We start from the raw sequence: 12,597 nt of genomic DNA on the forward strand, positions 1-12,597 counted from the left end.
GTTTTAAAAATTAAGTGGATGTTCCCCCACATCTGGAGGTAACATCATGGCATACACAAGAAACATTACTGGCAACACACTGTTCCCTCCAGTTGCCTAAATGGTGTTTTACTCAACACTACCAACTCTTGCTCTGGGAGCTTAAAAGTATAACTAGCCAGATACTTATTTGTAAATTATTTGAAGAAGAAAGGTTCATGGACACAAACTGGGATTAAAAACTGCAAAATTCAGGAGTTGCAAAAGGTTTCATTTTAATGTGAAAATAAACTTTTGGTAAGGTTTGTTTTTTGTGTGTTTTTTTTTTTACAAAAAAAAAAATCCTTAAGATCTTATACACAGCTAGGCCCTGTCATTTCATTCATAATCTTTTTTTAAATAGAGATTCTCAAACTCAAGAGCATAAAGTAAACATAATGTGCTCAATGCCTCCATTTAATAATTTACATAAGGCTCTCTTAAATAAGGCTGTTCTATGTGCTGTGCTCTTGCCAGTGTTGAACTAATGCATTTTTGCTATACATCTTAGACATTTGTACTTAGTGTGGTTTTCTAAGGGGCAAATGATTATTTTCACTAAGGTTATGCTTAACATACTCCTTCAAACAGTCTCAATACTCTGATGTTTATCAAAACATGGCATCTTTTCAAGTATATTCCTGAAAACATCAAGTAGAATGTGTTTAAAGAAAATACAGCATATTTAATTAAGATAGTTGTGGTACAATGGAAAGAGTACCAGGCAGAGTCAAGAACTCTTCCACTATGAACCAGCTGTTCACCAGAAACCAACTTCAGCAGTTTAACCTCTGCAGTCAAATGACTTAAAACCAAATAACTTAAAAGCTCATCTAGCTCTAAAATTCTATGGTTCTATGTAAATGATGGGGAAAAATATCACATTCACACCAAGGAGTTCCTAGCCAAAAAAGTTTGGCAGTAAATAGGCTCTCATGCTTTTTAAAAACAGCAGTCACCTGCCAATTCCAACATCAACCCTTCTCTGGGATAAAGGTGGCCTTCAGGACATGCTGAGCCCATTCCACTTGGAGAAAAGGTAATAAAAGGCAAACAGTTCTTAATACACAAAGGTCATCTGCTCAGAGAAAATAAAAACAAATATAAAAGCAAACTACTATCATTTTGATGCTTCCTAAAATAGGAAAACAGAATGATCTTCAATCAATATAAAAATGCTAAAGAACAGAGCTATGCTGCTGATAACTACTACAAAAATGCATAGAACATTCCAGCTTAATAATAAACCGCAGCAGGATGAAGGAAAGGAGCAGATGAAAATGTCACCACCAAGTGACTTAGGAATATAGCAAAATCGGTCATGTACCAACCACAAGATGGAGACAGCAGGGGCCTCTGAGGAAGACAAAGAAAGTAGCCGGAAGATGGAAAATAATGAACCAGATATATTACAAGTTTCATATTTATTTCAAACACAGTAGGATGAGTAACTCAGGGTTTAGATTTTGAAACATTGGCACTCCTTTTATTTCCAACTGGCCTTGACCGTAGGTCAAAGACAAGGATTTATATCCTCACGGATTTTCAAATATTAATACTAAGAAAAAGGAATAGACTTGGGCCACACAATCAAACATTTTAGGGGTAAAGAACACCATCATTTCCTTCTATGTTAATAAAATGGTTGCTTACTGATCAAATTTAAACACAGGTCATCCTTGCAATAATTAATAGTAATGTAGCATATCAAGATTTTCTTAATTCATTTGAAATTCTAATACCAACCATCTTTATTAGAAAAGAAATGGATCTTACACTTTTAAAAAACTATCTTATGGACTATTAATGGCATGCAATCTATATTACATACATTAAAAGTCTCCAATTACTGTAGGCCTGGTTCACTGTAGTATCCTTCCAAGACAACCTATAACACTTGAAACTACAAAAATTAAAGACAGGTGAAAAAATCCAAAAGATTGTACTTGTTTAAAAAGAAAATGGCTGGGCATTGGTGGCTCACACCTGTAGTCCTACTCAGGAGACTGAGATATGTGGATCATGGTTCAAAGCTAGCCCAGGCAGAAAAGTCTGTGAGACTCTTATCCCCAATAAACTACTCACAAAAATAGCTGGGAGTGGTGCTGTGGCTCAAGTGCTAGCCTTGAGCACAAGGAGGCTCAGGAACAGCGTCCAGGCCCTGAGTTCAAGCCCCAAGACCAGTTTAACCAAAAAATCATGAGGGAAGGGCTGACATTGCCCAAAAAGAAGTGTATTTTCTTTACCAGACTTAGTAACTGTAAACCCTCATAACCACCTTCATAAGAATTTTTAAATTTTTAATTTAAAAAACTCATATATTACTACTGAATCGTAGACAGAAAAAAAAAAAGCCAGCAGACAGATTCCCCCAATGCAAGTGTTCAACATAAAGGGGCTCCAAAACACCTTCTGCCTCTATTAATCCACAAAGCTTTCTCAGCAAAATGCTATTAAAATAAATAATTAAAAAAAGCAATTTCAAAAGTTTTCTTAGTTATGCACCAAAAACTAAGGTGAGTTTAACTTTTCTAATAGAGTCTCGTTTGGCCCCATTATGGAGCTCAAAGAAATTTCCAAGACATTAGTTTGAAGAAAAGTAAGGAGTCATGTGAAGATGACCGTTTAACAAAAGCATGAAGTAGAACGTGTATTAAAGGCAGGTTATTAAAGCTAAATGTGAAGCATTAAGGAAAACTGAAAAGCAAACCAACTTCTAATATGTTTTTTAAACAACTTTAAAACAGAAAAAGTCTTGATAAGAAAATAAGCTGCGTCTTAATTAAGTGATCTTTTATGCTTGGATAACGATTTACAAATGAAGGTTTATTTCAGCCTATACCATTTAAGTGTCCTCACACACTACACTTGTTCATTTTTTCAACCAAGTTCTATGTACTACTTGTTGTGTTCAAGACCTACATTTGAAATCTATGAAGCTACTGCCTCTGGGCAAAGACTTACTCTAACCGAGTCCCCAGACTGAGAAGCACACGGGCACTCTGGAACACCATCATGGCGTTTGCCTTCTGAGCAGCAACCCCTCCTTTACTTTTGTCAGTATGTGTTATGCTAATGACAAGTGGTTATTAATGCTATCAGATCTCCACTGACTGTAAAGCTGTCATTGTAAAGATGGGGGGAAATAACTTGTTACTGTTTTGCTCTAAGTTATACTGATTATTTTTTAATCAATGTAACTAGATTAGAATTTCAGTTTATTAGTCTTACTCGCTTTTATTCTTAGTTTCAGATTCTTATTAAGAGCAGCTACTTCTGAGTTTAGTCATACAAAATCAGGCTCTTTACTAGAGCTTAGTGAGATAATGCTAGGCAGCAGCTAACACTGGTCATTAATAACGTTCCGAGAGCACAGCCTTCCATTCCCAGTGACTGTCAAGAGACTTGTAATAAACCGCTATTCTCTTCCTTTAAAAAAATGAACACACACACATATATATAATCATATACATGTATATATGTGCACATATAAGTGTGTGTGTGCATTGTTTTTTAAGCAGCAAAAGAATAGTAATAGTTGGCTTCACTTCCAAAATCCTAATCTTGGAAACAGTAGCTAAGACAAGGACACTACAGTTCAGTTGATCAGAGCCTAAGAACCTTAATGTATAGATTCACACACGAACCTGAGCATACAAACCAACCTACCACACTTCACACCGGGCACCTGCTCTTAATGGCCATGTGTCTTATGCAGCAGCACATTATGGTCAAACTATAGCAACTGTTTACCACCCTCGGAATGTTTGGAGACTTTCACATTTCATCATCCTCATAATCTACAAACAGAGACGGGTGCAACTGAGTTTAGTATTAACTTGTCTGGCACACTCAAGTGCTGAGAGAATGTAGAATTTACAGTGTCAAAGAGGAAAAATGCCATCTGAAACCATTTTTTAAATAATTAAGTATGGTATTTAAATATCGATTCCCTCCTCTTCATACTTGTGATAAAAGTAAGGAGCTGGGATCCCCACTGGGCTGTGAGGTTAATTAACCCCTGAGCACAGACAGTGAAGAACATCCATTGTCACGGATTCTGTAGGAAGAGGAGTCCAAGAGGATACAGTATTCCTGAGAAAGATCCCAGATTGTTTTTCTGAACCAGTCAATCTGATTTGTTTTAGCTACATATTTAAATATGTAGGTATACTTTTGACATACTCAGAAATGGTCACTTTATTTCAATCCAGACAGCTCAGCATAGTACAAATGATGGCAGAAAGATGCATTTGTTCAGATTTGGCTTGCCTTTTTGTTTTTAATACTGGGGATTAAAAAAAAAAGTTTTTTTATCATTTGTACCCTTCATTCTATTTCACTGGAGGAAATGCCCAGGGCCTCTGGGTAATCTGGGAAGACCTGACTATTCCTGGGAGGAAGCACAGCCCTGCTGAAATTTACTCGGAATAATGCATGATGGACTCAACATAATTCCCAGGAAAGAGCCCAGTCACTCCATTCATAACGCCTTCATACCAACCATCGTCATTCTTCTTGATGACGTAAATGATGGCTCCTTCCTGAAAGGACAGCTCATCTTCCTTGTCTTTTGTGTAATCATATATTGCCACGACTAGGAGAGGAAAAAAAGAGGATGTGAAGAATCTATTCCTGGAAAAATTAAACCAAGTAAGCACTCAACGCAACTTTCTAAACAAGCAAACACACGCTATATACACACACACACACACATATTTCTATCTTGTAACCACTCATACAAATGAAATCTTATTTCTTAGACTTCTATAATTAGTGCAACTTGCAAAAAGAAAAAGAAACAATGAACTGCATTTAGTCTGTCTCAGAAAATGAAAAATGGCTATTTTATCAGTTGTGCTTGTGTTGAGACACCAACGGATACTGTGTAAAAACAATTACTTACACCAACATCTACTGTGTAAAAACTATTATACAACACATATTGCAAAAAGACAATTACTTGACAGAATTAGACTAGTTCTGTAATATACATTATGAAAGGCAAGTGAGAAATAAGATTCCTATCTCCTGAAGTCAGTGTCTCTAGTTACTGAGTAAAATGGTGGTTGAATCCCCACAACTACCAATATAATCTGTATTATGTCATCAATATATCAATGCAATAGTCTAAAAGTAATACCCAAGGCACCTGAGGGCGCTCTGTGGCTATTTATTCATTCATTCAGTTATTGATGCTGGTCGTGGGGCTTCCGGGGCCTGGGGTCTGGCCCTGAGCTTTTGTGCTCAGGGCTAGCACTCTACCACTCTAGCCAAAGCTCCATTTCTGGCTTTTTGGCAGCTAACTAAACCTAAGAGTCTCTCAGACTTTTCTGACTGGACTGGCTTCAAACTGTGATCCTCATATCTCAGCCTCCTGGATAGCTAGGATTACAGGCAGGAGCCACTGGCTACCAGCATTCTATGACTTTATTACTTAAATCTCACATTACTTAAACCTCATATAATCTCTGACTTTACATCCACCTCAACAGCTTTGTAAAATAGGGTACCTTATACTCCATTTAAGACTTCACTTTTGTTCCCGTCCTCTGTTACCAGTTTTACACCATTCAAGAATTCACTCAATAGGGGGCTGGGGATATAGCCTAGTGGCAAGAGTGCCTGCCTCGGATACACGAGGCCCTAGGTTCGATTCCCCAGCACCACATATACAGAAAATGGCCAGAAGCGGCGCTGTGGCTCAAGTGGCAGAGTGCTAGCCTTGAGTGGGAGGAAGCCAGGGACAGTGCTCAGGCCCCGAGTCCAAGGCCCAGGACTGGCCAAAAAAAAAAAAAAAAAAAAAAAGAATTCACTCAATAAAATCATTCATCCATGCTCTGAGAAGTATATACTAGGTTTTTGTTGTTGTTGTTAGTTCCTTATGTAATCTTATTCCTCATAGTAAGAAACAGGATACAGAAACCATGACCAATATAATGCAACTTGCCTTATAAAGTTAAAGAAAATGTATGTTTCTGAACCACTTTAGTAAAAAGTGGCTTCCTTATCTATAAATATCTTCTTTTTTGCTGATATATTATTAAGGGTGTTATTAGGAAATACCTTACAAGGGTCTATCTTGGAAGAGTTTAGGCTGTATTTTTTAAGAGCACCAATGCCGCATACCTGCAATCCTCAGAGGCTGAGACTGAACAAGTAACAGCATCGGCCCACCCTCGAGAGAAAAGTTCAGGAGAGCCTTTTCTCAAGCCAGTGAGCTGGGCTTACCACACACGTATATATACACACACACATATGTATATATATATATATATCCAAACCTAAACATTCACAGGTTAAGCTATAAACAAGTGTTGAATTGCTTAGTATTGCCAGCCAACCTCCTATTTTCTAACTTTTTTCAAAGAAAAGTTAAGATTTTTGAAGCTTGTAGAAAAATAATACAGAATATAAAACAGCTGCTGCAACAAAGAAGTTTGGTAGTAATAAAAGCTATTTAGCTATATGCGTATTCACTATCTTTTAAAATGTAGAAATTAGGATTGCTAGACTATGATTGCAGGACCTCGGTTTACAGTGGTAAAGAACAGAACAGCTGTTTTTGTTCTTCTTTCCCTGCCTCCCCTCACCCCACCCACACCAGAGTTTGAACTCAGGATTTCATGCTCACTTGGCTTTCTCGTTCAGACTGACCCTCAACTACTTGGGCCATGCATCCATTTTGCTGCCTATTTGGAGACAGAATCCCATGGACTGTTTTCAGCCCAAGTTGGCTCTTAATTGTGATCCTCTAATCTCAGCCTGTGGAATAGCTAGGAGTTTACAAGCATGAGCCACCAGCACCTGTTGTTTCTGTTGTTTATTATTACTATTATTATTGGTGAGGGAGCTGTTAATATTAGTGATCAGTTATTATATTAACTGGGTGTTTTGTTTTGCCATTTTTTGCATACTAGAATTTAAACCCAGGGCTTTGTGTGCTTGCTCAGCAGGTGCTCTACCACTTAAGCCAATCATCTACCAGCCCTTTTTTTTTTTTTTATAATGTTGGCTATTCTCAACATAGAGTCTCATTTCACGTCCAGTCAGGCCTAGGCTGCTATCCCATTTGTGCCACTGGCTGAGATGCAGTCTCAAATGCCCAGGCTGGCTTCAAGCAGTAGATCCCATAATCTTTACCTCCCAAGCAGTTAGGATAACAAGCTTGAGCTGCTAAACACAGCAGCTCAAAAACAAAAGAACACACACACACAATGCTGTTTAAAAATATTCATTGTCATTCCCACGGAAAGTATACACCAGTAATTTACTTATTTACTTTTACACTATAAAGCTATTCATCAAAAGGAAGACACACTTGATTTACAGCAAAAGACTTTATCAAAGTAATTCTAGAACCAGTATATTGGAGTATGTCTATAATACCAGCACACAGAGGCTAAGTCACAACTAGGCCAGTCTGGGAAATAGGATGCATAGTTAGATGATGCTGTCTTAAAAAAAAAAAAAAAAACTCTAAACAGGCTTCTAAATAAGTAAATATTAGCTAGTTCTGACTAAGTCTATATTCTGTATTACTCAACTAATAAGTTATTTAAAATATTACCTAAAAATGCATTGGAAAAAAAAACTGAGGTGATATCCAAGTAAACAAATGAAAATGTTATGTAGGGCTGGGAATATGGCCTAGTGGCAAGAGTGCTTGCCTCGTATACATGAGGCCCTGGGCTCAATTCCCCAGCACCACATATACAGAAAATGGCCAGAAGTGGCGCTGTGGCTCAAGTGGTAGAGTTCTAGCCTTGACAAAAAGAAGCCAGGGACAGTGCTCAGGCCCTGAGTCCAAGGCCCAGGACTGGCGCAAAAAAAAAAAAAAAAAAAAAAAAAGAAAATGTTACGTAGAGGTAACTAGTGGGAGCTAAAAAAGAATGACCACCCAACACTGTACAGCATGTACCTAGGAATTAAGTACTTTGAACCGGTAGAAAATCAAAATGTTAATAAGATTATCCAGCTCAACATAGTCCCTTATTAACTCATGTTCTGAAATTATTTACATGGGAAAAAACTTGGACCTGGTGTGTAACCTGACATCAGCTAGAACAAGTATGACTCTGACATTATCTGTGAAGACTATGTTATAGTGCTTAACAATCCAGTGGGAATTAATACTTTTCAGCCTACTGGGAATGCTCTTTCTACGAAAGTAATGCTGCTTAGTTCATGTAATCATACTGTTTCTGAAGCAACTGTCACTGAAAGGTGACCCCTGAAGAAAGGCTCTTCTAATTTTGAGATCCAGTCTCCTAGTTCTTTTCCTTAAGTGACCTTCCTGCAGTGTTCAGCACTGATTACCTATGCCCCCCCCCAACATCTTCCTCCACTATATCTTCTCCTATTTCTACTAGTACTCCTCTTAATCACCTTCCCTACATCATTGATCACACAGTATAGAGTGCTTGAACTCAGGGCCTCGTGCTCTCCCTTGACCACACCCCAGTCTGAAGATGGAGTCTTATAGACTCTTTCTCCCTGCGATGGCTTCATACCTCAAACCTCCAGGTCTCAGCCTCCCAAGGAACTGTGATTGCAGGTGTGAGCCACAGGCACAAGAACGTTTTTCATTTTTTATTATCAATAGAGCGCCATGCTGGCTTTGGGAGGAAGAGAGGGAAGACACAAGGAAGGGACTACCCTGTGAACACAGAAATGTTACCTGATATTATGCATACATTTAGGCAAAAAAAAAAAAAAAAAAACCATGGTTGCGCTGGAAAGAACAGCTGACTTGATAAAACAAAGGGAGAGGAAATGGGCACCGATAAACAGAAATTCACCGAGAATAATGTAATGCAAGCAAATAGTGTAACACAAGGGTTTAGCAAATCACAGCACTTAAGCTTAGGATAATGGTTAGAATAATGTGATTTGAATTCTGTCATTGAAAGCACAACTACTACTTTCTGATTTACAGGACATACTTTCCTAAAGTATTCTTTTCATTCTAGTAAGGGTCCTGTACATGCTAGGAAAACAGCCACTGAGCTACCTCCTCTGCCACCATTTCCTATTCTTTCTGTCCAAAACATAGACAAGAATGTTGAGATATAACTAAAATTGTGATATGTATCTTTCAGGTTTTTCTATTTTTTCATTAAAGATTTTTTTAAATTTAATGGTACTGGAGTTTTGAACTCAAAGCCTGGTGCTTGCTAGGAGATGTTCTACTACTTGAGCCACATGCCTTTCTTTGGTTCTCAGGTAATGTCTCATGCTTTGGCTGAGGACTAATATCAAACTGCAATCCTCCTCCAACCAACCACATGCATTACCACACCTAACCTGTTGACTTAGTGCCAGGACTGGCCTCAAACCACATTCCTAATTACTGGCTCCTGAGTAGCTGGAATTGCCATGTCCAATGGCAAAGATTAAGGGAAATAATTTAATTATCCTTACAAAATATCCATCTTTACTACAGATGATATATTCCTTGCTCTGAATATACTTTCATAGTAATATAGTCAATATAGCTCTTTTAATAAATGTTCTTTTTCTTTCACCCCAAACTACACTTTCATTTAAAGGTATACAGTATATAATATTACGGTCTTTGTTATCCAGTCTTAATCTTTAACTTTTAATTCACCTCGTTTAAACATTTTACACTTACCACAATTATAGATATGCTGAATTTTAATTGACCACCTTGCTATTCAAATTCTATTTATATCATCTATTTTTTAATTTCCTCCTACTTATTTCATTTACTTCCTTGTTCGTTAGCTAAACCTCTTTTCTTTACTAACTCTTCCAAAGATTTTAGAGAGAGAGAGTGTGTTTCTCTCTACCTTCAAATATTATACTTCATGGATAATATGTATAAAAATGTTATTATATAACAGTATACTTGTATTTCCTTCTTTGTTATTTGTGCTAATAAAGCCACTTTTGTATTTGTTCTAAATAATTGTTATATTACTTTTTTGTATTTACCCATATACTAACCATTTATTCTTTTCTCCCTTTTATGTACATCTGTGATTATATTAACATCATTTTCTAGTACCTGGAGAGGTGTTTGTTTTTTTTTTTAATTTCCTAGATATAACCTGCTCATCAAGAATTCTAGCACTTACCCCTCCCTTAGTGTGGCAAGAAAAGGTCTCTCTTTTTGGTAGTACTGGGGTTTCAACACAGGAGCTTGTGCTTGCTAGGAATGATACCCTAACACTGAAGCCATTTCTCTAGCCTCTGAAATGTCTTTTAAAATATATTTGCTAGGTTAAAAAAAGAAAAAAAAACACTTTAGACAAACATTTTCATTATTTTGAAGTTTTTGCTCATCTTGTCTAGCTTACAGAGCCATGCATTCATTCTTTTGTTTGTTCTTTGTATCAATTTTCCTCTGATTAAGATTTTCTCTTTAGGACTGGGGATATGGCCTAGTGGCAAGAGCGCTTGCCTCGTATACTTGAAGCCCTGGGTTCGATTCCCCAGCACCACATATACAGAAAATGGCCAGAAGTGGCGCTGTGACTCAAGTGGCAGAGTGCTAGCCTTGAGCAAAAAGAAGCCAGGGACAGTGCTCAGGCCCTGAGTCCAAGGCCCAGGACTGACAAAAAAAAAAAAAAAAAAAAAAAAAGATTTTCTCTTTATTTGTGGTTTTTAATCATTTGATTATGAGACTAGGCATCATTTTCTTTGTTTCTATTTCTTGAAGCTTATGGGCACTAAAATAGCTAAAATAGCTTCCAGTGACTTTTACCTTATAATATTCATGCCTTTATGTAATTACCACCCCTTGCAATGTGACTAACCCTACTGATTTGCATTTTTTAATAAACAGAACATGGCAAAACTGACAGACTATCACCTATAAAGTAGGTTTAGGAAAACAAGTTACTTGCTGCCTTGCTTGCACACTGTCTCTAGTTCTTCGTTTAATGAGGCAAGCTGCCATGTTGTAAGCTGCCCTATCAAGGAGACCTACGTGGTCCAAAATTGTGGGCAGCCACTGGCCAACAGCCAATAAGGAAACTAGACTTGCACCCATGAGGAATGAATACGGCTAATGGCTCTGTACATGACCCTGAGGAAGCAGAAAAGCCTTTCATGATTTTTGTCTTATAAAAAGCATTTGTCAAAATCAAGTCCAACAAAGTAAACAGATAAACATAATCTAAATAAAACTACACAAAATTTTACTACCATGATTTTCAAAATGAGAAATCTTGCCAAATAATTAAATCACCAAAATTGAGTAGTAACACAAATAAAAATTTCCTTATCAGTAAAAAGTATAAACAAAATTCTCTCTAGCTGGGAGTTGGTGGCTCACACCTATAATCCTAGCTATTCCGGAAGCTAAGACCTGATGATTATGGTTCAAATCCAGCTTTAGCAGGAAAAGCCATGAGACTCCTATCTCCAATTAACCACTGAAAAATCAGAAGTGGATCTGTGGCTCAAAGCTGTAGAGTGCTAGTGAGCAAAAGAGATCAAGGACAGCGCCTAGGCCTGAGTTGAAGAGTCTTTCTTTGGTACTAACAAATTTCTATGTACATATATTGTCCCATTACTCCAAATAACTACTGAAACTTACCTTTTTCCAAGTAAGACCTCGGAGCCCATGGGGGGTCCTCTTCAGCATAAGGATCGCTGTACTCAACCACGGCTGCCTCCTCCTCCTCGTAATCTTCTGGAGGGGGAGGAGGAGGGGGAGATTCGTCAAAGACTGGCTCTTCCACAGGTGGTGGTGGAGGTGGTGTATCTGAAACTAAGAATAAAAGTATTTTTTTGCCTCAGTTTCAGATTCATGAAATAAAAAACAATACTTGAAAATAATCTTTCAAAAGCTGGGTGGACAAGAGAATATTATTCCCTGTCAAATACAATGTTCTGTACCTCTAAGCATGACTTTCTTTCACCCCTTCCCTCGTGCTGATAAGAGCTGGATATTCACCAGAACCATACTGTTGACTAGGACTTTTGGAATTTTTTCCTCTTTACTTGAACTCAGTGCCTCATGCTTTTGCATGGCTTTTTTCACTCAAGACTTGTGCTCTACCACTTGAGCCACATTTTCATTTACATCTCTGGAACCTTTTTATGTTAACAAGCTTTTCAAATATATCTGCATAATATGCATTTAAGCCTTATACTATGTTCAAGAAGATCTGAGAAATATTAGTATTTCAAGTCCAAGGAATAGTCAAATTTTAGCAACCTACTTACTTTCCTGTCCATCCTAATTTTAAGAATGTGAAAATGGGCTTCAAAATTTAATAGTCTACAGCAATAAGCAGAGAAAGACCCTGAGTATAATGGTTACGAAAAACTAATACAGAATTTGATAAATTTAATAACTTTAAGATTATGCTTCATTATTATTCGTTCTGTAAAAGTCAACTAAGAGCCTATGCTCAGCACTAAGAGCAGTGGACAAAATTGGAAAAATGGACAACCAAAATTCCATTTACAATTACATACAGTAAGTGCAATAAGATGTAATGGAAACAGGAAGCACAGACTATGCACAGAATATCCTATGTGGGTTAGGAAAGGATCTCTTAAACCTGAAGGATAGGAAGAGTTCATGACTAGGTGTCAATA

The 12,597-nt window shown here is 37.4% G+C and overlaps 1 protein-coding gene across 7 annotated transcripts in view; it reads right to left on the bottom strand.

Annotated features, from left to right (window-relative positions):
* Positions 1-4,200: 4,200 nt before the first annotated feature.
* Abi2 (abl interactor 2) overlaps positions 4,201-12,597 on the bottom strand; it is a 79,695-nt gene continuing 71,298 nt past the window's right edge. For all 7 annotated transcript variants that reach the window (XM_048344921.1, XM_048344919.1, XM_048344920.1 and 4 more), the window contains 2 exons: positions 11,588-11,761; positions 4,201-4,615 (listed from right to left, as the gene is read on the bottom strand). In XM_048344921.1, coding sequence (XP_048200878.1) covers positions 4,440-4,615; positions 11,588-11,761 — 350 coding nt within the window. In that variant the 3' untranslated portion in view covers positions 4,201-4,439. The remainder of the gene's footprint in view (positions 4,616-11,587; positions 11,762-12,597) is intronic.

This window comes from Perognathus longimembris, chromosome 4, assembly GCF_023159225.1.
Source record: "Perognathus longimembris pacificus isolate PPM17 chromosome 4, ASM2315922v1, whole genome shotgun sequence".
Taxonomy (NCBI): domain Eukaryota; kingdom Metazoa; phylum Chordata; class Mammalia; order Rodentia; family Heteromyidae; genus Perognathus; species Perognathus longimembris.